This window comes from Hetaerina americana, unplaced genomic scaffold (genome assembly GCF_022747635.1).
Source record: "Hetaerina americana unplaced genomic scaffold, ioHetAmer1.1.p SCAF_23, whole genome shotgun sequence".
NCBI classification, from domain to species: domain Eukaryota; kingdom Metazoa; phylum Arthropoda; class Insecta; order Odonata; family Calopterygidae; genus Hetaerina; species Hetaerina americana.
In genome coordinates this window covers 4,646,971-4,674,661 of record NW_027286797.1, presented here as the reverse complement: position 1 = coordinate 4,674,661, position 27,691 = coordinate 4,646,971, and the positions used below count along the sequence as shown (strand labels likewise).

Sequence of the window (27,691 nt, the reverse complement as noted above, 5' to 3'; positions counted from 1 at the left end):
ACTGACAGGACTCGGGTTCAAATCCTGGAGACAACAAATACTTTCACAGGTACCTCCATCCCTACTTGAGGTGCTTTGTGGTGAGCACTTTGAGCGAGTACGACATCCGTTGGATGGGACATTGAACTGCGGACCCCTTGGTACCTTTCAACAAGAGTAGGCTGCTGCTGATGCCGGGTTTCTCTCCACCCTTCCTTTCCCATCCACCCCTAATGGTGCAAATGACCTTAGCTGTCAGTCACCTTCCATAAAAACTACTACTGCATTCCCAGAATGAATCCAATGCATCAACATGAAAATCAAAGCCTGCCCATGAAACACATCCAGTAACAGAGGTAATTCAGATAAATTATCACTCTTCTAAAGAAAAGAAAACAATACTAATACAATTAAAACCAAAAGAAGACTTCAGAACAAAATGAGAATTATTTGGACCACACTGCCTTAGTGACAGAAAATGATGAACATCTGGAAATCTCCCAAGAACTCTTTAAAATTTACCAGAGGAAAATGTACATTGAAAATAATTGACATCAAAATTTGAAATGAAAATGAAATATACCGTAGACAGAGAAGGAACGGCTGATATGAGACTAGAAGGAGACAAGCTGACCAGACACAATCCGTCACCTTGGAAGCATTATTATGCCCAATAGGAAAATCAAACAAAAAGCCAAAGCCAGGATAGCTCCATCCACTGAAGTAGGCATTAAAATTTTCAGACATTAAAAGTAAGATGTAAGGGAATCAGCACATGCATGGAGAAACATTCTGCAAGCATCTATGTAGTGAGAATGACACTGAACCAGAAAGTTGGACCCACTAGAAAACTACTAAAAGAATTCATTTTTGAAATGCAGAGCAGATGTCACAGGCTAAATTGGCATGTCTAAACACCTTGGACATCGCAAGCAATAAAGACATTCTGGATGGTGACGTATCAGCAAACAAAGCAAATGGAAGAAAGAGGCTAGTAGGACACATGTCAAGGGATTCTGATGGGTGTATAAACCTGACTGATGAAAGGATGGAGGCTTAAAGAAATAGAGGAAGAGACCTATTGAATGAGATTTCTGGATGACATTACACAGGACATTCCTCCATGGGAATGAAAGAATTATGGATTCAACAGAGAACCTCTTATGAGGTGATACCATATGCTATTCACAAACTATTCCAACTGATAAAATAGGAAAAGAGGCCACCAAAGAGACAAATTATATTCTACAATGATTAATCACCAATCATTTTCTTACACATGTAAGCATACTTAAAAATTATTCTATGGCATTAAAACCTTTCAAAAAACTGCAGAAGAGATTATTGAATCATTTCTACAGTCACTGCAAGGGAAATAATAATTTAATGATCTACAAATGCAAGTTATATTTCATATGAAAAACATTTGAACCATATACGTAAACTTGGCTCTTCAAATGCTCAAACTTATTAAAAAATAAGTAAACAGAAAATATAAATAATTAGATAAAAAACCAGGTAAAAAATTTTAGTATGCATTTTTATAATCACCCTCAGGTGATTTTAAAGACTTTTTGAAAAGAAAAAAAAGAGCATCTTATATTGTGTTACCCAGGCTGCTGTTGCATAGTATTGCCATATTTAAGCATGAGCGGCCAATAAATGTTCTGTATCATGAAAGCAATGATGATTCAGAATACATTCTAAGACCTACAGTGATGCATTTGACAGAACACAGCATAAAATGATGACACCACCAGGCATAACAATTTCTTTAAATCCTCATTTTGACATGAATTACATGAAAGTATTTTAGCATTTTTGGAAGAATAGGCCCATTCATATAATCAGTAATTTGTTTTTAAGTATTTAGTTAAGTCTAAGAGTGAATTTAGAACAAGCTAAGTCCATATATGTGTGCGAATGGTTTCTGAGCAAGCAAATTATGTCATTGAGATCAGCAGATGGGTGTTCCCAAGGTCAATCTTGTAAATTCTTCATTCAGAAATGACTTTAACATAGTAGTCTATCAGTATTTTCCCAGGGAATGGAAGTATAATAAAAATATGAAATAACTATTAGAAAGTGCACACTACAATTCAGAGCAAATGAATGGGCTGATAGGAAGGCATAAGAAAACTTTAAACCATTAATTTAGTAACTTGTGAATCTTTCGATTGCTGGGTAAATTCAATAAGTTCAGTTGCTTATTCCATAAAAACAATTTGATGCTTCCTCCAAGAACCAAAACAGGTTTACATAACATGGTTATATCAAATTTACATTTCATTTCAAATAATATTTCCATAAGAATACATTGGAAATCAGCTGCTCCTGCTCATTCATGTGAAATCAATGCTTTTGTAAAATCTAGATTCTTCTGTCCTGGCTCATGATGGAGCCAGGAATGATAAAAGGAAGGATTTATTTATTCACTACATCTACACTTTTATCTTAATCATTGTAGTCAGATCATAGTAAGATTTTTATGCATGCCATAAATGTTTAGGCTTAAAAAGAAAAATTTTTTAGTCACCAATAATCTTCCTTTTCCAGGATATACTTCTACAAATACTTTTAATCTTGCCATGGGTCTCCAGATCATACACATGATTCCACATTGCATTTAAACACTTGGGTATCACTACAGTAATTCTATTAATAGCATAATTGCTGTAATATTTAGAAAAAATATAAGCTATGCCTATTTTCCATATTTTACAATTCCCTATGTTAATCCACCTTCAGTGTTTTAAACAAACTTGTAATTTTCAACTGATATGACATAACCATGATAAAAATTTTCAACAGACACTAATTGCAAGCATTTTTCGAGGTTCTTCTTACCAAACTCATTGAGTATGTAATCTTTCCAATATCTTTATCTTGTTCCTTTTAGATAATTTTTATGATTCCAGTCTGACTACTACACTTCTTTTACTTATGTAATTGATACTGTTTCATCACACATTTAAGCAACAAAGTACCTACAGATTAGATTAGAGTGAATTAAATAACCATTAAAATTTCATGCATGAAATTGTTTACATGATACTACTGACAACACACTTTGTTACTTGCTGCATGGCATATCATAAGGCTACATTGAAACTAAGGGAAACTCATTAATAAAATAGACTGAGAAATTCATTTATCAATGAGTAGTAACCTAGTAAAGGTGTCATGTAAGCTAAGTTCAAATGTAAGTATATTCTACAGTACAGTTAACACATCATTTAGATTAAATAGGAATTATTAAGTACAGTAAGTAATCTTTCACATCACAACCTCTTCATCTAAGTATTCATCACCAACAAGATGCCCTGACTTTTTAAATTAACAATGCTTATGAATTAATTTCTCATTGACCTGTAGGCAATTCTGGGAAAGAGCTGAAGTCTAATGAATAACATTACAGCAGCACATGTTTTCAGAAAATTCTAACTTGAATTGAGTACAGAAGAGAACAAAGATCAAAATTACTCAAAAGATTCATGAAATCCATTTTGTGATATTAACTTTTACCTACTTTTTACTTAATGAATTATCACTGTTTTACTGAATACTTGGTGAATATTTTTGGATTACTGCTCCTAAAACTGCATACAATATACTTCACAATGAGACCTCAGGCTTGACAACATTCACCGTACTAGTATTGCTGAAGGGGTGATATTCAGTGCCCAAGTAGTATGCTACCTATGATTCCTGAGCTGGATATTGGTACATAGGTATCAGTTCCGGCCTTATATTTCAAATGGTTTCTGCTATTACAAAAGAAAATAAGTTAATTAATCCTTTTGCAGACAAGGCATACCAACTACCAACATGCAAAAAGTTTTTAAAAAATTCTATAGACATTTTATATTGGTAATGGAACCTAGGCGCTGAGAAATACCTAGGATACTTGTCTAACGCAATGGTACCTAGGATTCACCTCCTAGGTTCTGGGAGAGGTAACATCATCTAAATTTTCCAACATAGCTGACAATTCCTGCCACCTGATTTCCATTTATTCCTTTCTGCTACTCTGCCCTGTCCACTACAACTCCCTTAATTCATCAGCATCATAACTGTTTACATATTTCATTGAGTTCATAATGATGCCCTTATGTGAGAATTAGTCGAACTCATTCCGTCTAGTCACGATACTTTTAGTGTGAAAATGTACGAAGTATTTTCTGGGTGACTAAGCACCATTTAACAAGTACCATATACTATAGTAAATTTCAGGTTGAATAAATGAATGAATATACATAGAAGGACTTTATGGAAAAGAAATAGATCAGCCAGTTAAATATAAAAATAATCTGTAGGATAACATTGGTATTAAGCAAGAAGTTCCACATTTTAAGATACAAAACAATAAATAAGATGAAGTAAAGCAATTAATTACTTTGACTAGACAGCATTCTGGAAGAACTATGCTAAAGTTTAAATAAAGTGAGAGTAAGGGCTCTTATTTAAGACTTTTTTATGGTCTCACATACATAGACACTTATGTAGTTCAGACTTACAGTGTACCTCCTACCTATTTACTAAACTTTTTAAAGTATTTTTTTAGTACCCTGCAAGCCACTGCTAAGGTGAGTGACATGGGGTGATACACACCAGAATAATTTAGACCCAAATATTTTTTACCCCTACTATGGTTGGACAACTTTATCATGATCCCTTATCTTTCATACAAAAAATGACATCTTATATCCACCTGCTCCACACTCATCAATTTCACCAATTCCAATGGCATGATCCTGCTTACCATGGTATGATGGGGGCAATAATAAATTTTCAACATCACTGCTAAAGAGACATCCTTCCAATTAACGCAAGATATTTAATCTACAAATTAACTGTGTGTGAGGGACTCCCGGCCTAGCTCCTACATCAATTTTGATACTCGACTCAGTTTATCATAATGATGTTTCACCAATCTGGCTCCTCTAAGCTGCATGCGATCCGATTCGGCAATCATTCTAACTTCAGGATCCCATACACTAGCACCACATTCTAAATAAGGCTTAACCAGAGAAAGATAACATTTCTATTTCACCTTTTCATCACATTTAACCAGCACTCCCCCAATAAATCCCAATCCTTGGTTATCCTGTCCATGCACTCCCTGCACGTGCTCCAACCAGGAGAGGTTGTGAGTGACAGCGACGCCCAAGCAGTCAATCGGATCCACACATTCCGTTTTGGTGGAACTGATGCAGTAGACATTTAATACAGCTAAATGACTAAATCATGAATTAGAAACCATCTAAGCGGTAAACTATAAATGAATGTGTTAGGAGAATTTTTGTTTCAGATAATATTATTGACAATTATTGAAAATGAAGATATTGATTTGAATTAAAAGTTTTGCCACGGAATGATGGAAATGTTATCATGGTGCCCAGAAGGAAGTATAGGAGATTTACTTACTTTACCTAAAACCATTTAGAAATTTGATTATACCTAGCCAGTAAACCACCTATATGAAATCCACAAAACAAATTATAAAGACCAAAACTAATACACCAAGGTGTTGTATGGCAGTGCATTATCTACATGCAGTGAAAAATGTTAATCTTGAGCTATGCTGTAGTCCTAAAAAATTGTAAAAGAAATCATGCACAAAATAACAAAACAAAAAGCACTAAAGATTCCTCTTTAATGACTGAAAATCTCAGGTACAAATACACTTTTTTATAAATACATTAAAATTTTTTTCATTACAAAAATACTTTTGTAATTTTATAAAAAGATAACATAAATTACGACTTCTGATTTATGTTAAATTCATGAAGAAATATTCAATGTCAATTAATGACAATTGATTTGACTCATCAATTTTCTTTTATATTCCAAACATCATAAAATATATTTAAGAACAACACTTCCTCCTTAGGTCTCAATGAAAACAGTAAAAATATAATTATTTCAAGCAGCTCATTGAAATAACAGAAGTGTTATTGTTTAAGTACAACAACATTACTTGAGCATCCTTCAACATAATATTTATACAAAACAAATAGGAACTTTGCATAATTTAATTGCACACAATCAATAGACAAACCACTAAAAAAATATTTATTTCTAAAGAAAAATATTATATCAAAAGGTGGAAAAAAAACTTGCCGGATATCTAAGATGGCTTTCATAAGCTGCCCATGATTGCAAAGCAAGATAAAATATTGACTACCATAATATTTCCAGGTTTGAAATGAAAAAATAAGCTTTCATTTATTTAAATAAAAAATCTGCTACTAGAGTAACAAAGAAGTTTTCCAAAAGACAATTATAACAGTGACAGACAGCATTATCCACTTAATACTTTGATCAGACATTAAATTTATTTAAAAACCTGAAATATACTGATCCATTAACAGATATTTTGAATTAAAGAATATCAACATTTATTAGGGATTACTTTAAAATTGCATTATTATCCAAACGCTTGCCGTACATTCTCATTTTTCTCAGTCAAGAAATAATCCCTATATGAGTATTTTCCGTCAACTTTGGCTCAAATTATGTACACAACACTGATAAATATGAAAATACGTTCAACAAAGTACCACCTTAGAGCTAATAACAACAATTATATTACCATCTCATTCAGTGGTATGACAAGTTTCTGTTAGTGACAGAGCAACATTCACAAGAATGAAACACAAAACTTAAATACAAAAATGGGAAAAAACCCCGAGTGACTACTCTTTTCAATTCTAGCCTTTAACCTGTTATTTAAATCATCTACAGAAAATAAATTTTACAATCAAAACCAGAAAATAATCATGGCAAAAATATTAAAATGAACCCTTTCAAAACTAATTAAGTAACCATAATTTTCCGTTTATAATTAGCCACAGTATTTTCATGAGCAAAATGTAAATGTTCCCATTATCGTGTGCAATATGCACTTGTTTTCAAACTTCCTCTTTGGAAAATATCAGCCCTTCACATTTACTGATACAGCATGCCTAGTGGAGGGAGTCTCCCTTTCTTACTGCCCATTTATGTCTCTCAGCACACATTGTGATCATGAGACAAATTTTATATACAAAAACATCTTTTCCTCATTCCTACATTACAGCTCAATGACTTCTACAAACTGACTCATTTCTCTTTTAACTATCATATCCATACTATTCATGATAGTATCAATTCATCAACTCTCGTTTAACAGAATTTATGAATTATGTAAGCTTTCCATTGCTACCCCATAAACTACTAAGGTCCAACTTGATGAAGATAATCCACTCACCAGAAATCTTTAGTAGAGTGATTAATGTATGAAAAAGTTTACTTTGCTTAATATTTGGAATTAATTCAGAGCGAACCAGGTTTATGAGTGACAGGATCACCCCATGACTGTGGCCAGATAATGCTCAAAAAATATCATGGGCATCTAACCAAAAAGGATCAATTTAACTAGATTTTAACACATATATGATTACCATTTCAAAACTTAGTACGGATATTGACTTTAAGAGCCAGAAATCGCATGGCATTTACTGGTTGAAATTGCATTGATACATGTAATACAAAACAGGAAAAGAAAAAATACTTCAAATTTGTGACCACGCAAAAGATACCCTCTTGTGGATAAATAACATTTGAGACAATGCATATTATACACGGAAAATTATGGTATGCATCCAGCTGTTAGCATACCCTTTAATCACTATTAATTAATACTTCGTGCATACCTTATAGCATGCATACATTCCAATTCAGCCTTTTTAATGAGTTAATGTACTTAAAATATCACAAATCAAAAACATTAAAATTTTTTTTGATTCATATCAACCCATTAAATGCTCTGAAATACAAGAATTCATTTAATACTAGTAATGAAACATTTATAAATCACTTCTTTCCAAAATTCATGTGATTACATAATACCATTGAGTAAATAACTTTGGTTTTTACAAAATACTTTCATGGTACTTGTAGGCCTCACTCAATATCGGAACTCATTTCCATGATAATTGAGTCAAGCAAATCCATAACTGCTGTTCTAGATGGTTCATCATGAGGTTCAGATTGGAAAATGACAGTGGGCTCACTTTTAGTGCTGTTTGATTGATCTGAACCACTTTGAAGAGTTACAGTGTCTGCAGTGGTGAAAACACTTTTACAGAGGTTAAGGTAAGTAAAGTCAATAAATGCAGAGGTTTCATCAGATGCTAGACCCAATGAGCTAGCAGAACACAGTTTGGAGAGTGAACTACATGAACTAGCCGAGTCCTCTAGAAAGTTAGGAGTTTCCACTACATCAAGGCTGGGATAAATAAAGAGAAAAAGCATTTGTTATCTACTGTGCTGCACCATCTAAACTGAGTATGAAACTATTAACCTAATTACAAGAGCAGAAGTCAACTTAGCCAGCATCCTTCAAAAAAAGCTTTGAGTTTGTAAAAACTCAATTTTATGAGGAGATAAAATTAAAGATCATGGGAAGCTGATTATGAAAAAGCTCATTTAGGGGAAAACAAGTGCCCAATGAGAATATTGGTACATTAATGAAAAACCTTACATGAATATTTCAGTGGTTTCGACGGTAAAAAATTTAAGTTTGAATACTTCCAGGTTTAAAGCCAGAAATAATTCAACAATTAGGGCCCAAGTATTCCCCAACATTTTTACATAGATCAAGACATTTTGAGCATCCCTAAAGGATGCCAAAACTTTTAATGCCATACAATTTAAGGTCATAAGAGTTACTTCTTTCATTTTAGCACCTACTTACAGAGTGACAATATTCTGCTCTATTGGAATATTCTAATCTGTGCTGATAAGGCAATCAATTTGAGATATTTCATCATATTTACATAATTTGACTGATCCAATCCATTTCAAAATGCCACCTGGTGTGAGTAATCTCTAATTTATCAAACAAATGACTTTGTCACAGTCAATGATAGACATTTAATCATCACTATCATAAAAATTTGTTCATTTGATTCTATCGAAGTACAGGACTTAACATGACCCACAAAAGGAACCAAGTTATTGTTATCGTACTGGGATTTGACAAGGGTGATGACCTAGACTACCAGTGGGTGTGAGGCTCTGCTTTCATGGCTGCTTTTAACATAGTTAATGGAATTCAATTAAAAGAAATTAAGCATTACAACTAATTTTACTATAATAAAACAAGTTTTGTTGATCAAGAATTGATGTAGAATTACGCAGCCATTTGTTTGCATGGATGTAGTTCTTTGTGTACACCTTTAAAACATTGTATTATCAATGAGGCAACCACTTTATCTAAGGTACCTTTTCTATCGCTTTTCTCATTAATGCAATGAGACAGCAAAGTCTAATAACCAGAGAGCTATTCTCCTTTCGAATAGCAGTGTTAGATAGAAAATGATGGGAGTAAGTGGCCAAGTTTTCCATCATTTTTTGCACCCTACTCACAACTGAAAAGAGCCGGTACCTAATGAAGGGCACAGTTTTTTCAAGGAAGCTATGAGGCCTGTTTTTTGTAAGCCCTGGCATGTATAACATCACCAAGGAAGACCTCATTTTAAGTTCAGCCCACATTCTACCATGGAAGCAAACAAAATATACTCCATCAGCCAAATAAATTAGTCAACATATTCAATTTCAGTGGAATTAACCTCACTGATACCGAGTTATCAAACTGAAAAAAAGTTGGACTTTTAACGGTGCCCTGCATTCCATTGGATAGTCAAATGGGTATTAACTTTTTGTACAAGGCCTGAAGTAAGCTCATTCATGAGTTTGTCCTTTAGACTGGATATCCTGCATCAGTCGGTCAGACCTACCTCAGCATTAGATAATCCACTTTCCACTTGGTTTAAGGTTTTACTGCCTAAAAGTTGTTCCCTTTAGGAGACTGAATGAGTACATACTTATATTTTCAATTTGCTTTCAAAAGCTATAGCCAAGAGATGATTGCTTAGATTTCCTGGAGCACCAAATGATACCTATCAGGAGATTCTCCTAGAGAAGCATTTGCTTCCTAATTCCAGGAGCAATTAAAAGAGACCCATTGGGCTGACGATGCTACCAGATAATGATACAGTAAACTCTCAATTATCCATGAGCAGGTTAATCTATTTTGCACATCAATTCTGAGAGTACCACATTTTCCAATAAAACGAGCAAATGCTAAATGACCGTAGCTGTCGACACACCCTATAAAGCCCCCTACCGAGCAAATGCTACTGCATCAGTTGATAGTAGGACGGTAGTTTGAAAAGTTCTTGGAATGGAAGAGAAATAACAAAATGACTGGACTCAGTGACTCTTTTTTGTTTTTCGATAAAGGCTCCCTATACACTAATGCACTTGGGTCAGTGATGCTCTTATGCCTTGATCCTATCTCGAAAATTAGATTCCTTCAGGCCTGCAAAATACTTCTCCACTTCGGCCGTTAGATCTTTTTTTGAGGAGAATTTCCATCCAATAATGAAAAATTTTGAGCTTGGAAAAGAAATGGAAATCTGATGGAGCCAAATCAGGGGAATAAGGTGGGTGTGGCAAAAATTCATTTCATAGTTGATGTATTTTTTGCCATGGCAACGACATGTGGGGGCGTGCATTGTCTTCATGAAAGATGACTTTTTTTATTGCCAAACCTGGCCTTTTTTCATGTATATTTTGCTGTAGTTGGTCCAGGAGGTTAGCGTAGTATTGTCCAGTAATATTTTGATCAGTGAGACGATAACTCTTCAGCAGAATCCCTTTCGCATCCCAGAAAAGTGAAGCCATCTTCTTTTCGGCCGACCGTATCGCCTTTGCTTTCTTTGGTGGTGGGGAATCAACATGTTTCCACTGCTCTTACTACCGTTATGTCTCTGGGGCGTAGTAATGGACCCAAGCTTCATCTTTGGTCACAAACCGGTGCAGGAAATCTTTTTGGTTGCTTTTAAAATGGATCAAACATTGTTTGGAACTTTCCATTCTGATCCTGCGTCAAGAGTCCATCTAGCGGATAATTTTCTCAAATCAAATTCCACGGTTGAATTGTGACATGCCTGTTCAGATGACTTCCCTACAGCTTCAGAGATTTCTCGCACTTTCAGTTTGCGATCCTCCATGACCATTTTAGGCACTTTTGCAATAATTTCCAGGATAGTGGCACATTTTGGCTGACCAATGCACGGACCATTATCTAAGCTGTCCTGACCAAACTTTAGACTTATTTGTCCACTTGGCAACAGCTGAATATGAAGGAGCCATGCTCTGAAAGTCGGCATGAATTTCCTTTGCTTTCATTAATACCTTTCTTTACAAAGTGTTTAACCACTGCTCGAATCTCAATTTTTTCCATCTACCACAAATCCCTCCAGGGGAACAATGACAGAGACGCATCTGCACCTCAGACCTCTTCCCAGAGCTCTGATGTATTAATTAAGCCTTTCCTCATAAAGGATTACCTATTGCTGCGAGGGAAACTTGTCTTGCTAGTGCCGACATCTGGTGATGGTTCCGAGAACCTTTCAAACTACCCACGAACTTTAATATGCAACAAATAAGTCATAAATCCTCTGCATTTTTTATAGGCATTTATGACTATAAATTCATGCTTCGCCATTAGATTCATTCATTAGTTTTCCTAAATAAGAGATTGATATAGCTTTCAGAGGAAACTATGTTTTACTATTCACTTTGGGATAGTACTGTGTTCTTGTGCATCTATTATTTCACCCTAATTAAAATGGCTGAAATATTTTCCACACATTTTAGCTAACCAAGTTTTTCTATCATCTACGTTTCTTCATTCATCAATTAGCATGGATATCCGCGAGTTTACTGAATTTAAGAGTTAATTCTGATTGCTAAAATTCAAGAAGGGTTCTTGCATTTTTCATGTCTTTGTAGAGCAAATGTGGTGTTCTCTGTTCCCTTAGTTGTGAAAGCTCTTAATTGAAACTTAGAATTTAAAAATGTGCTCATCTTAATTGAAGGATCAAATCATATTGGTGGGGAGCTATGTAGACCTATACAAAATATATTTTTCAACTTGGGGAATGAAGTATGCATTCCAGCACTTTTTCATCCATATCCATCTATACAGGTATAAAGTGGCCAAATGGTAACTGCTCTGCAGAATGACCAATATTTCAATGAGAATCATACTTAAAGACAGCACATCAAGCCTAATAATGAACTGGTCAAATACGAGCATTACGATTTTGTGTGACTTTTAATTCTTGAAAAAGTCTTATAAGTTTTACAGGGACAAAAGAATTTTCAGCGGCTTAACTCTCTTTTTGGGATGGAAATGAGAAATATAATCAAGACCACGCAATTTTTAAGAGCATGACATACGCCAATGATGCATGCAGAGGAGAGCAATTTCTCTCACAATAAAAGTTTGTAGTTTAATTAAGAGGTCATATGCACTTTTAGTCACATAATTCATTTAGCAAAAAATTGACTCAGGGATATTTTATGCTTAATTTCCTATGTATATATGTGGTAAGTGGGTCGCGGTAGTCCAGGGGGTAGAGCGATGGACTGCTGACCGGAGGGTCCCGGGTTCGATTCTCGGGCAAGGTACTTTGGGCACCTGCAGCTCCACCCAAGCCATGTAATTTTTCGGGTATCAGGTCTTCCAGGGAAACCATAACCGGCACAGGGAAAGGAACTGGCCCCCCTACCCTGATGTGTGAATATTCACACGCCGTATAGGGCTTAGTACTGGGTGAACTCTACCATCACCTACCAAACCGACCTTCGGGTTGATTACTGTGTTTATGGTTTATATGTGGTAAATGTTTCTTTGATTTTTATTCCAGTATTGCATCGGTAGCAGCCATTGCAAGTCAAAATGTGTCCAGTTCACCTACCCTACTTCTGATGATCACAAACACTCTCCACGAGGATGCTCTTACAGATTGGGGAACAGGATAAAGTCGCATAAGACTTCATCTGGAGCACAGAAAGGATGAGGAAGACACGTCTCATTGATTTTTGTGAAATATTTAGCAGCAACAATGGCAATACATAATGTGCTTTAGTGTGGTGCAGTCAGCTGGTTACTTGGATATCCAGCATATTGCTTTGACATAACCAGAGGTTTGTTTGAAAGGTGAGGGCATAGTTCACCCAATACTAAGCCCAACAGCATACGTAATTCACACATCAGGGAAAGGGGACTAGTTCCTTTCTCCGTGTCACTTGTTGCTTCCCAGGAGATCCAGTCCCCCATAAACCACACAGCTTGGGTGAACCCAATGGTGCACAGAGACATGCCCAAAAATTGTACCCAGGCCCTTAGGGGAGTAGTCCAAAGCCTTACCCACTCGACTTCCCCGTTATGATATCTGGGCTTATGTACAACTGATATGGCCTTGGAGAGTTTCCAGTACAGTCCTATATTCCCTTTAGAAATTAGAATGTTCTAGTATGACATACTGATACACCATTCCATGAATATTGAAAAATGTTATCACCATAACTTTCCCAGCAGAACCACCAAAGTTATTTCTTTAATGTTAGCAAAGCCAGAAACCTCTACACAGAGTTCTGCTATTTGTATTCAAGATCAACATGATTCAGCCAAGCCTCATTAGTGGTGATAAACATAAAATGAAATACCTCTTCTTCCTGTAATAACCACCAACAACCCAGGACGCAAACATCCAGTTGCTCAGGTATGAGCATTCTCCAAACCCACGGGAGGTACACAATCACATCCCCAGAGCTTTTTGTTACTAACATATGTGTGGCCCCAATGAAATTTTCACTATTCCCAATAGTGCTCTTAACTCTATTCAATGACCTCTCCCAATGGTAGACATGCCTCAAGGTCCACCTTCCTTTGAACTTGATCGTTTACCCTCTTTAAACATGCTAAACCATCTTCTAGCTGTGCTCTACGGAAGAACTGACTCTCTATAAGCCTTGGATGATAATAAGATCAGGCAAAATTCAATGAACTATTTTACTAATCCCATGAGCAAACTGAGCATGTTTCAACTTGCAATGACAGCCACTTACAACATACTCAAACAAATCAATGAAAATTCTACCACATACACATTAAGCTAAAAATTTAACCAAAACAAATACTAAATTTTTGCACAAAGGGTTACAGAAATAAAAAATTGATGGTCACACTTTATTGGAAAATCATTATATATGACAAATTAATTAGCATAGAACAAAAATATGAAATCCTGTGGACAGAATGTTCATGACTGCAGAAAATGTCCTGATGTATACAGGCCAACAATAAAGTGACCATTATGTATCAGATGTTGTTTACGTAATTAAATTTATTTACCTAGACTAACTGGTCCTCATAATATTCAAAATATTTTACTCTATCATGTCTGTTGTTTCAGCAAAAAAATAGAAAAAGATAGGCAAATTTCTTTTTTCAGGATACGTATTATTGATTTGCCATCATCTTCCAAATTCTGCAGCATTTTAAAGTCATTTTTCCATGCTTGCAGTGAAATGAGATTTCTGTAATGACCAATGGGTCACAAGTCTTCAACCATAAGGAGGGATGCTTTTCCATTCCCTGTGTTAGTGACAACTTATTTTTTATAAGCAACCTATTCCCAGTTACAGTACATTCATGGGGTATTATGTATATTTTTTAGGCCATCTTACCCAAAGATGGATTCCTACATATTCTGATTATCACTGCTTACTGACCATGACTACTGATTCATCCACTAAACCATAAGCAGTTTTCTACCCAAAGGCCATTTTGACAGGTGAGGGTAGAGTTCAACTTGTACTAAACCCAACAACATGTGAAATTCAAACCAGAGGGCTATTCACACATTTTTCTAAACTTGTATTCAGACATTTTATTTGTGATGAGATTGATCAATTGATTGTGATTAATGATAAATCACAGCAGGGAACTTAGTAATATATGCAATTTCTTGCAATAAATTTTTTCCCATATTACTTGGGTGTGTCATTTAATAATTCCTCAGAAAATCCAAGAGGTACTCATTATGTCAGGAAAGTTCTGCTTTTGATAAGCATCATTTATCACTAGACTGCTATTAAAGTTTCAGCTTCAGTGGAACATGATTTAGCAAGCACATCGCATAGCGAGTAATTTGCACAACACAAAAAAACATTTTTACATAAAAATTTTACATAAAGAATGACTAGCATCACACGCTGCTTCTTGCATGACAAGTGACTAGGAGAGGGGAATCATCAGAATGATTGTGCTCCAGCAACCTCCGTTCGTTATTCCACTGGCATCTTAGTGTGACACAAATACCTCCACAATGGTTAAATAATTCTCTTGGATATTGAAAGATTGCTTCTAATATAGATAAATAAAAAGCCATTACAATGTAACACTATTATTGAGAATATCATTTGTGAAAGGCCGAAGTGATTTTTGCTGATCTCGTTGAGATGCCAGGAACATCAATGGACCAAGAAACATCACCTTCAAAAGGCAAGGCCTATACACACCACAAATTTATTTAATGATAATGAAGAGTTTCATTTTTACAAAATTTTGAAGCATCTGCAAAAACTAATGTCTCTTGACAGCTTTCTTGCCAAAAAGAATTAGATATGAATCATAAATAATAAAGTAAATATTTTTATTACTTTTTGTTTTCTACAAATTAAATTCGCATTCCAAGTTCATTCATTTCACAATGGAAGAAATTATAAAGATGATTCACAATCCTAAACAATGACTATATAATTTTCTTTGAATAAACATTGTACATAATTTATATTTATGGCATGGAATGCATTATCATATATTATATTAATTTATATGGGAAAAATTGTTTCACTAAATTAGTATTTTGCTTTATGAGCAACAGTCTGAAATGAAAGATTCTCTTCAAGCGAGGTTCCACTATATTGTATATTTGTATTTTGATACCTGTAGATACCCAACGTAACCTTTTTTCTTTCCCGATTCCCTCTCAAAAAATTAAAATTTTCACCTGGCATTGCCAGGGTAAGTGCCTCATTGCCACCACACAAACAGACAGGGAAGGACTTACTATGTGAGTTACATGAAATTAAGAAATCATCAAGGACACACCAATATCCAATCATGTATGCTTCCAATGAGGAGATATTTTTGAAGTCTATTTAAATGGTTGAGCAGGCAAGCAAGCAAGTAATGCACTCTCCTTAAGAGATTCCATATTTTCCAAAAAAGACACTTCCCCTAATGCCATTGACCAGTAGAAAAAGGTGGGCATAGTTTACAGAGGAAGAAATGTTGCGTGAGATTGGGTCAACTGCAAGTTTATTCGCAAGTAAGAAAAAAGGCAGCCATAGTTTCTTTTGCATAGGAATGGATGCAGCTGCGCTAATGACAAGAGTGGTAATGGTATTGTGGGTATAGTTAATGCGATGTTTGTGATTAGAGAGGGTGAGGGAAAATTTTAGAGGCAAACATCAATCTAAAATTGAAAATAAACAACCATGGCTAAATCATTTTCATTTTTCATTGATAGAATGATTTAAAAAATTGTAGATAAAATAATTGCAAATATAGAATAATATAGTGACCAGAATGAAAATTTGTTTTTAGGTAATTTATAGTGCAGTCAGAGAAAAGCACTTCTGCGGATGAAGTGCAAGGGACAGGTGCACTGATCTTTCAAGATCTTACTTAATCTCATGGATATCATTTTAAAGCCAAGTATCCACTCTAATTTCACAAAAAATCCTCTCTAAGCAAGGCCTAGGAGAAGAGTCTTGATAGATTTGCTCTACTGTATTAATTTCTCTGTTTAAACGATAACGAAAAGAAATATTCACATTAGGAACCAGCAAAGCTAAAGCAAATATTTCTCATCATTCCTGATCTCAATAAAAATTTCAACATTTGCATTCCTAGATGAAAACCTCCAATCGCAGATTCTATTCATCACAGTCAGTCTTCTCTCATTATAACAATGCATTCCTCATTTATCAAAGCATCCCCAGGCAACTCAATTTGGTTAAAACCCATGAATTTTGTCTTGAATGCAGCATTTATACATGACTATTTCTAGTTTATATTAATAAACATCCCCTTATGGAGTTTTTGTCACTTTTTTAAAGATTTTAACAAGACAAGAAGAATTTTTTTCCAAATCACTCAGCCACTCCTATATGAGGGAGTAATACTTTGGGTGCATAACTAGCTCATCAAAATGAAATGACACCTCAAACTGCATAAAGATAAAGGCTACAAAAAGGAGAAATATTCGGACATCCGCATTCATATCAGCGATGAAGTGTCACTACAAAACAAAGGTAACATTTTTTTAATTTCACCGTGATGACAACAGAGCAGTTTGCCAAAGGGCAAAATAAAAAACGATAAATTGCTACCAGATTTCATAATATATACCTGATAACCAAAATATAGGGGAGTTGATTTACAGGATTGGCTGTTATATACTGTGTTATCTCCATGATAGAAAATGTATTAGTAGTATATGAAGCTATTTTACACTTTTGAATGTAATTGCCAAAAAATCACTCAATGATCACTTTCAGAGAAAATACATGTGTTCAAAATAATCTTTACTCTTTATGAGTTCAACTGGTAATGGGACTGTTTTTGATGCACAGGAGAGCCACTAAAAATTCAGTTCCCAGAAGGCATTTAAGCAATCGTACTATAAAATGGTCAAAAGAGAAGAAGTACAGATAGGTACATTGACACTTCAACCAATTGAGAAGGAAAAGATAATATTCTGCCCACTGCTAGCATGGCAATAGAAAGGGCACCATCCACTGAAGAACAAAAGGGTAGCATTATTGATTGCATGAAAAGTTGGAGGGGTGAAATTCCTCCTAAGTGTAGAAAAATATTACATCTACCAGCAAAATTTCACTTTTTCGTTTGCACGAAATATTTTAACATCTAAATGACACCCAGTTTATTTTGAGAAATTCAACAAGTTCATCTGCGTAGCAGGTGAATAAAATGTCATAAATTACAGCACGGAACTTAGTAATATATGCTGTTTATAATTTCTTGCAATAAATTAATTGTCCATATTAATTACATGTGTTGTTCAATAATTCCATTGAAAATCCAAGATATGGCACTCTTGGTGTGGGAAAAAGGTTCATTTTTCATAAGGCTCAGCTCTAATAAGTTATGGTTTCCGCTACAGTGGATCCTTACTCAGTGAGCACCTTGCAAAGTGAGTGATTTGTATAAAGAGTAAAAAAATGTTCACTAAAAATGACTAGATTAAAGAATGGCTTTTTGCATGAAGACTGATGAGAAGAGGGGAACCACCGTAATGATTGTGCACCTGCTGCTTCAGTTTGTGTTTAGCACTCATTCCGCTTACATGTTAGTGCCACTGGTGATCACACAATTTTCCAACTTGTCTTCAGGCATTATTTGCGATTTTTTGTGTGAAGTTCAATAATATTTTGTCCTTGAGTCCTTAAAATGTCCTCAAAGGAAAAGCCACAAGAAGACTGCCATAAGGAAATGAAAACAATTGTAGATATGAAAAGTAAAAGCCACTGAAAAGCTGGAACAAAATGTGAGTGTGGCTGATTTAGCATACATATACAATCAGTTAACATCAACAATTTGCACTATCCTCAAGAAAAAGGAGAAAATTAAGGAGATAGATGCTTAAAAAAGAATGATAAGAATTTCTAGAGAACAGTTACATATTCTTCATGATGTTGAAAGGTTGTATCTCATATTTATCAATGAAAAGTATTTGCAATGTGACACTATCAACAAGAATACCATTTGTGAGAAATAGAAAGTGATTTTTGCCAACCCCGCTATGAAGATGCCCGGTTCATCAAGGGCTGGTGAAGTATTGGTAGCCATGCATAGTTTGAGAAGTTTAAGAGATGAACCATCATCCATGGAAAGCATAAGACAGAGTAAAGCAGCAAACTTCAACTAAAAGGCAGAAGAGAACTTCATCGGTGACTTCAAGAAACTAGTAAGTTCTGAGGGTTGCATGCCACAACAGGTTTTTAATGGTGATGAGATGGGTCTCTTCTGGAAGATGATGCCAAAGCAAACCTATATTTGTACACATAACAGTCGAGGAGAAGGTATTTCCTGGCCACAAGGTAATGAAAGGCTGTCTCACACTGGCTCACGCTCTTTGTACCAATGCAAGTGGCAATTTGAAAGTCAAGCCCTGGCTTGCTTACAATCAGACATTCCACCAGCCTTCAAGAAGCATCAATTCCCAACCAGCAGGCCAAATGTGATCTGGAGGACATGAGAAGCTGTTGCATCATACCATGCATATGAAGTCTTGGCCTGATAAGGCAGTAGCTATGCACACCAGAAATTTATTTAATGCCACTGCTGAGTCACATGTTCATAAAATTTTGAAGAATCAGCAAAGACAAATGCTTCTAGACAGCTTTCTAGTAAAAAGGAATTAGATACATATCATCAATAACAAACTAAATTTTAATTTTGATTGTTCTTACAAACTGAGTTACCATTCCTGGTTGCTTCATTCAATGATAAAAGAAAAGATGACATGATCTACGATCCTTATTTAATTTTCTTTAAATAAACCTTAAACATGATTTATTTTTTTGACATGGAACACATTATTGTATTTCACATTTATTTACATGCAAAATTCTTAACAATTGTTTCACTTCATGAGAAAAATTGGGGAGAGAGTTATGCCAATAGTATGTTGTTCCACTGTATTTGAGTTGTAACCAAGTGGCCAGGTACATATCAATCCCGAGTGGGCTTGAAAATGTAAACATTATGCAAGTCAACATGTCTTTTAGCTGATATTAATAACAGAATAACAGATACCAGTTCTTTGGCAAAATTAACGTGGTTTGGCAAAACTCACAAGGGCTAACCTAATCATGTGATTCAATTTTCATAACTGATAGAAGCAACAAACTTTTGTTTATTTAGAAAAATGGAATGAATTTTGTGCAGAGTTTGGACACTTATTTTTGAAAGGCTTAGCAGCGAAAGTGATCAAAGCCAACTGCTCCTGTGTTTGTGATTGTTTACAATTTAGTAAACGGGTTTAAACGTGGCCATATCTCCACAAAAGATGAACATCATTTGGAACATCTGGTAGAAGCAACTTCCTCGGACACGATTAACAAAATGTACAATGCAGTTTTGAGTGACCCGAAAATCTAAGTGTGCAAAATAGTCAAGTTCACAGGCATACCACAAGGTACAGTGTTTTCAATATTGCACGAAAATTAGGGTGTGAAAAAAATGTCAGAAAGATGGATGCCACGTTTGCTCTCAGCAGAGAATGAATACAATCATGGGGTCCATTCAGAGGGTGGTTCGGCACTTTTCCATCTCAATCCTGATGAGTTTCTGCCTTGATCAATAGCTGTGGACCAAATATGGATACACTACTTCACTCCAGAGATAAAGGAACAGTCAAAACAGTAGACTCCAAAAAAGGCAAAGATGGTGAAATCAGCTGACAAGGTGATGGCCACGGTTTTTTAGGACACACACAAAAATCATCTACATTGATTGCTAGCAAAAATGAACACATGATAAACGAAGAATATTATGCATTGCTGTTGCATTGGCTGAGCAAAGAAATCTAGAAAAATCATCCTCATTTGGCAAAGAAAAAAATTCTATTCCATTAAGGCAATGCATGGCTGCATAACTGCATAGTTTCGATTGTGAAAATTAAGGAATTAAAAATTGAATTATTACAAATGTATTCACCATATTTGGCCCCAGCGACTTTTTTTGATTCCAAACTTGAAAAATAACTTGGCGGGAAACAATTGACATCGAATGAGTAAGTAATCACCAACACAGATGTCTATTTTGTAGACCTTCCAACACACTACTTTTTGGCAGCCTTAAAAGACTTGGAGAAATACTCGGAAATGTGTATCGAGCTAAAAGGAAATTAGGTGGAAAAATAAAAAAAAAACTAGCCAAAATAATTTGTTTTTCTATTATTTCCTAAGAACTTATTGAACCAAACACACATACATGGAATACCTATTTAATGAAACTTTCTAGAACTCTATCCTGGGTTTTCAAAGTGAATTAACATATTTATTTTTTTCCAAGATTGCACAGCAGGACTCCCTTAAATGTTTATCCGTTCTTTGAGGATCATGAAGAGCAATAATCATAAACAGTAATCACACTGAAGGATGGTTTGGTATGCAATGCTAGAGTTCACCTGATGGCGAGTGAAATTCACACATCAAGGTAGGGGGATCAGTTCCTTTCCCTTTGCCGGCTATGGTTTCCCAGGAAGACCTGGCACTCACAAAATCACTCAGCTTGGGTGGAGCAGAGGGTGCTTGAGAGGTATGCCCCATTACCGAACCCGGATCCTCCGGTCAGAAGTCCAACCCCTAGACTGACTCGTCCCCTATTATTTTACATTTAAACCTTTTACATTATATGTTTTCAAATGCAACTGATGCATTTCTCAATTATTGAATAAATTTATTGATAACTGTGATAATAATTTACTACGAGGACAGTGGAAGACAGTCTGAGATCTGCACTCAATGCTGAATAATGGAAAAATCACAATTTTTCATTTATGGAAGGTTAAGTTAAAAATAAAATACTAAATGTTCTGCAACTATGCTTTTTGGCAACTAAGGGGTTTCATCCTTACTTCAAATACCAAAATTTTAGAAATTCTTCCATTCAGGAGTCCATAATACAGTGCTTTTGTTCTTAATAAGGATTACGGCCACAGTAAATTTCATGGAATTGCTTCAATTTGAATAAAAAAATGATTTTCTATTGCCCAACCCAAGGGCCTAACAAGAAATATTTTCAAAAATTTCACTTCTTTATATAAGTTTTTCTGAATCATCTAATGCTAATTGTAATTGCTGCATCACAATGAGTCAAGTAATGCTATTAACAAAGGATTAAAACTCACAAAATCTGTGCTCTTTCAGGCAAACAACAAACACCATTCATGCTGAATATTTATCAGAAATGAACACCAATAGAATGGTAGTTATTGGTGGGAATACTAATGAACAACACTAGCTTAACAAATCTACATCACCTGATTGATTATTAATGATAATACATTAACTGCTGCATGATACTCATCCTCCCATTATTATGCACTTTTTCACATCATTTAGTAACTGTAAAATGTTTGTTACATCTAAAAATATTCATTAAAATATGATCTTAAATTGGGTGAAATAAATTCAGAGACATAACTAGACTGTTTGGCACTTTCATACTTGTATTTCTCGACTCTCAGTGCAAGTCTGGGTTGAGACTTCTTGTTTCCATCGGTCACTACAATGGACTTATTATTTCCTTCAATCAGCCTGGTAACCAAAACCCACAGTTCCTAGTTAGCAAGCCATTCTCATTCTTATACTTTATACCAGGATGAATTTAGAGTTTTCAATTGTTGTCAAGTATTTGCTTTTTGTATTATGAACTACATATATAGGATTAAATTAGCCACCTGGGTCAGAAAGTTAGGCTTAGGAAAAGGTTCAATTATCCTGTATTTTGATATTAGATGGTAGTGCGAAGAAATTTAGTACCAAATTAGCAATGCTTATTTCAAGTACCTGGGGAAGACAAAGTCTTCTTCATGATAATTAACATTTAACTTGACACTTACATGATCAGAATTATAACTGTAACAGAAATGCTCCAAATGAAGACCTCAAATTGTAACAATTATTAACCACAGGCCAATTTGAACAAAACAATGTTTGACAAAGGAGGCATGCAACATGGATGAGATGACCACCCATAATGACTATAATTTTACACTTGACAATTTATTCTCTTCAGAATATTTTTGTCCATAGTTTTAACAAATTATGCTTTTCATCGAAGCAATTTATTTATGTAGCACACAACCTCATGGTTCCACATTAGCAAGTCTAGAATTGCTTTGTATTTGAGGGCCTGAGAGATTTTAACTCTTTTTTGAGGAATACCATTTTACATGTCCTTCAAATGTTCTAAAAAAACATTGCATGGAATAGAGCTTTGTAGAATATTAAATATTAAAAGAAACTGAATATCATCAATAGTTTCATCAGGAGAAAATTGCAACTTTAGCATTCAATATTTACAAAAATTTCTTGGAATTTTCATTGTTCAAGCATGCCATACTATGTGAAGATGCAGAGAGAGACTATCTGAACCATGAGCTTCTAGTACAGATCCAGTGAGATAATAATAGCACAAATTCAGCATCAACAATTTAAACTAAAAGAATTTTTCCGAGCAAACCAAACAGAGATCTGTTGCAAAAGAAAAGTATGATCTTCCGAGGTTATACCACTGTTGAATCTAACTATTTGTTACAAATCATGGTTCATTGCGTTGAAGCACTCTGGCCAACCAATTCACGCATCTAGAACTCAAAGCTTATAAGGTGCAGTTCTGATGTAAGCATGTGCTAATTAACCATTGCCACTAAGTGCTTCACCCCAGCACAAAAAGCAGATGATCCCATTAAATAAATACTTCATTAAATGTCCCAAAGCAAGAAAGCAAAAGCAGATTGGCAAGCAGATGTGCTGGCACATCAATGCACTTAAAGTTAGAATAAGACTGTTGTCCGGAATCTTAACACAATATAAAACTTCCATGGAGAACCAAGAGAGAAAGAATATTAAATTATGAGATCGATTAATAACCATCAAAGATATGATTATAACATCAAAGATCATCAACACCAATTTCTAACTTTCTTAGCAAGGAAAAATAAATTAGCACCTACACTCAACAGAATAATGCAATGCTAAGAATTTCGCTTTCTCATGAACTTTGTAAATATAAATTATTTCATTCTTTACTGTATTCTGATTGATCACCTCTACCTCAGGTAAAGTTAGCTACAATATGAATAGTAATTCTATTGTAAGAACCACCACAATAGCTATGAAATAAAACAATATACGGATATATATATATATATATATATATATATATATATATATATATTATCCGTATATATATATATATATATATATATATATATATATATATATATATATATATATATATATATATATATATATATATTATCCGTATATATATATATATATATATATATATATATATATATATATATATATATATAAATATATATATATATATATATATATACATATATATATATATATATATATACATATATATATATACATATATATATATACATATATATATATACATATATATATATATATATATACACATATATATATATATATATATATATATATATATATATATATATATATATATATATATATATATATATACATATATATATATACATATATATATAAATATATATATATATTTATACAAGACCTAAAGTTAACCAGGATATTAGACCTGATGGGCCAGGAGTGCTGGATACCTTGACTTCTACTACAGATTAGCAAAACCACACTAACAGTGAATTCAATCAAAAAAGTTAGATCAAACATGCAAATAGTCCTTCACCATTGGACATAAAGATATATTAAGAAAATTCACTTCATCCCAATAAAATTATGAAAGGAATTTGATTGAACTCATATCGGAAATTGTGCCACGATGGACTGAAAAATAACTTCCATTACACTTGGCATAGGCAACAACCAAAATTATGAAAGTAAAATGAACAAACAATTTAAAATATTAAATAAGCTGCAAGGCAACAAATTTAAAAACTACATACCTAAAACCTTTCAGAAGAACCAAATGCCGGGGATCTTTAGTGTAATTTTTGGTCTGCGAAGCCTGCAAATCTCCACCAGCCTTGTCAAAGAGTTTGAAGAGAGCAGGTATTTTTCTGGGAGACATGATAGATAAGTTGATTCCCCTCTGCAATGAAATAAGTGTAAATTAATAACACTATATTTATTATTTCAATGTGTAATATTAAAAAATGATTCAATGTTCTAATACTATGAATAACAGAAGTATCAGATTCATCAATTTGACTTTTTGTTCCCACTCGGAGCATATTTCTACAACTATATAAGAAAGCAACTCTGACTAAAATCCTTCCTTACAAAGAGAGCAGAAAACGAAAGAATGATAGCACAAAAATAAGTGTACCATTGAAAACTTCTGTTTGCACATTCACATGTCAATTCATATGCTAACAAAACTAACTTACAGAACCATTAACAAGAAATTAAATGGATAAAAAAAGAATACTTGTATCTACCTTCATATATCATATCCAGCAATTTTTTTATAGCTAAAGGCTGTGTGATGGAAATTTTAAAAATGATTTCATTGAATTCATCTTGGTTTTGCAATGTGTCTTAAAATAAGGTTAAATACATTAAATAAAAAAATTTTGGGTAACCTAAGCCATACTGAAAGAAGAATTGTTTTGGCCCCACACAATACAAACACCAATGAGAGCTGTTAAGCAAACCAAGACCTATGGCTAATTTTCATGATATCCACTGTTATATTCGTCAACCATAAGAAGTACATTTGTTTTTAAAAATGCCGACTATCTTTTGACCATGACATTAGTTTGCAAATAGAGAAAATATTTACATCTGCATATTAAAATGCCATTATTTAAACATTTTTATCACAGAAATACAAGATAAAAGTGGAGCCTAAAATCATTGTGATATTAGACACTTCTTTGGAAACTCTCCTTGATTCGGCAATTGGTTCAATGGAAGTTTCAGTGAGCTCATCATATATTTTGTTTTTCATTTATTCTTGGAATACTTCATCCTTGAAAATAATGTTCCCACATTCAGAAAACACCACTCAATTATTTAATTTAGAATTTTAGTTAAAAACTGCTTGTTGGGCTAAATTCTTAACTGTCCTGGACCACTAAATGTGGACTTTTGGCTTGGACAAACCTTGCATAGATCATCAAGCGTATTAATACCTGAAGTTGAAATATGAAGGAAATACAGGGTGCAGCAACATAAATTCAATTTTTTCAAATGAAAAACAGGAACTTTCAAAGTAGGAAAATATGTTGCCGCACCCTGTACCAATAATTCTCAATTACACTTAACAATATTGATATTTCCCACTGCCTAACTTCCTTTTCACAGTCTGCATGTTAAAATATAAATGTTGACGTGCTTTCCCATGAGATTAATGTATGGAGTAATACTAGATGAGAGAATTTGAATTATTCTAACTAAGAATGATGCTCATTTCAATTAGTAGAAAACTATAACAGACCCTCATTTTGTCCCACAAACAACCAAAACAATTTTAAAAGTGTCCAGAGTTATAAAGATTTATATTTTTTATTCACATATCTTTATTCATCCTCCAAATGTTGATGGACCATCTAAAAGTAGTCCCCATTGAATTGAATACACTTGCCATACCTATATTTCTTTTTGGAGACATGCTGAATGCCATTTTTTGATAATGCCTTCAAAATTACCACCTTCACCTCATGTGATAATTAAAAATGTTTCCCCTTCATTGTTCCTCACATTGGGGAACCGGAAGAATTCACAGGGAGGGAGATCTGGCCTACATGGAGAATGAGGAACACAATTCACATGGACTTTTCCGAGGCCTTCAGCAACAACCATTGCGATATGCAGTCATGCATTATCGTGGCACAGTACCCATGTGATAAACTTCAAAATAATACTCCTCATCTCCCTGTTACATCAACTTTAACTGCCAATAAACCTGCACATGAATGTCCTGTTGTTTAGGTTTTAGCAGTCTTAGAATGGCAACCTATGAAAATTTTACTATTTCCAATTTTTCATGGTGTGCAATTTGAATTCGGGACAAACATGACACAGCAAAGTCTCATTAGTAGTGATAACCTTCAAATGAAACCCCTTTTCTTCCTGTAACAACAACTTCAACTTCCAACAATCCTGCACACTAATGTCCAGTCGTTCAGGTATGAGCAGTCTCTGAACCCCCAGTGCACAAACACATCTCCAGGGTAACCTTTCCAATACAAACTTGTAGGTGGCACCCAATTAAATTTACACCACGGCTCTTAGGTCTTTTCAATGGTCTTCTCTTTCGATGGCAGTCACAGGGCTGATGTTTACTTTAATCAGACTGGAGATTCCGGTCCACCTTCTTTTGAAATTGATCGTTTCCCCTCTTCAAACTGTGCTCTAGTGAAGAGCAGACTCTCCATTCGCCTCCTCCAGCATTACATTGGCCTCGGATGACGATTAGTCCAGTCAAAATTCATTGAACGGTATTGCTCATCTCCTAAGCAAACTGAACACGCTCCAACTAGCAATGGCTACCACTGACACACTATTTCAGTCAAATCAATGAAACTCACACTACACACACATTACACATTAGTCTAAAAATATAACATTGAATGTTGACACAAATTCTACAGCTACAAAGTTTATGATTACATTTAGTTACATTCTTGATTGAACAAACTTATATTTTATTTATCAATTTAATTAGGCGAGATTGAGACTAATAGTCCCTTCTTCCACCTAAGCCTTAGACACGACATTGAGGACAATTATATAAACCCAAGCCTTAGGTTGAGGAAAATCCACCTAGGCGCGAATTGAACCTGCAACCTCTGGGTTGGCAGGCGAGGATGTTCTCGGCTGGCACCGGGGCCGGTGAAAATATTTAAGAATCCCACAAATAGTATAGGAAGAATATTAAGAATATTTTGAAATTAGTTGTCATAATACATGGCTGATACCTAAAGCAATGACTGTGGAACTAATTAGGCACTATGGCAAATTTGGTAACTCGACACAAACATAAGAAATTTTCATGGTATGAAGGCTGCAGGAGGATAAA

General features: G+C 34.5%; 1 protein-coding gene across 1 annotated transcript in view; it reads right to left on the bottom strand.

Moving 5' to 3' along the window:
• MED25 (Mediator complex subunit 25) overlaps positions 1-27,691 on the bottom strand; it is a 130,999-nt gene that overhangs the window by 74,805 nt on the left and 28,503 nt on the right. The window contains exon 5 of the mRNA XM_071586529.1: positions 24,612-24,757. Within this exon, the coding sequence (XP_071442630.1) occupies positions 24,612-24,757 (146 nt within the window). The remainder of the gene's footprint in view (positions 1-24,611; positions 24,758-27,691) is intronic.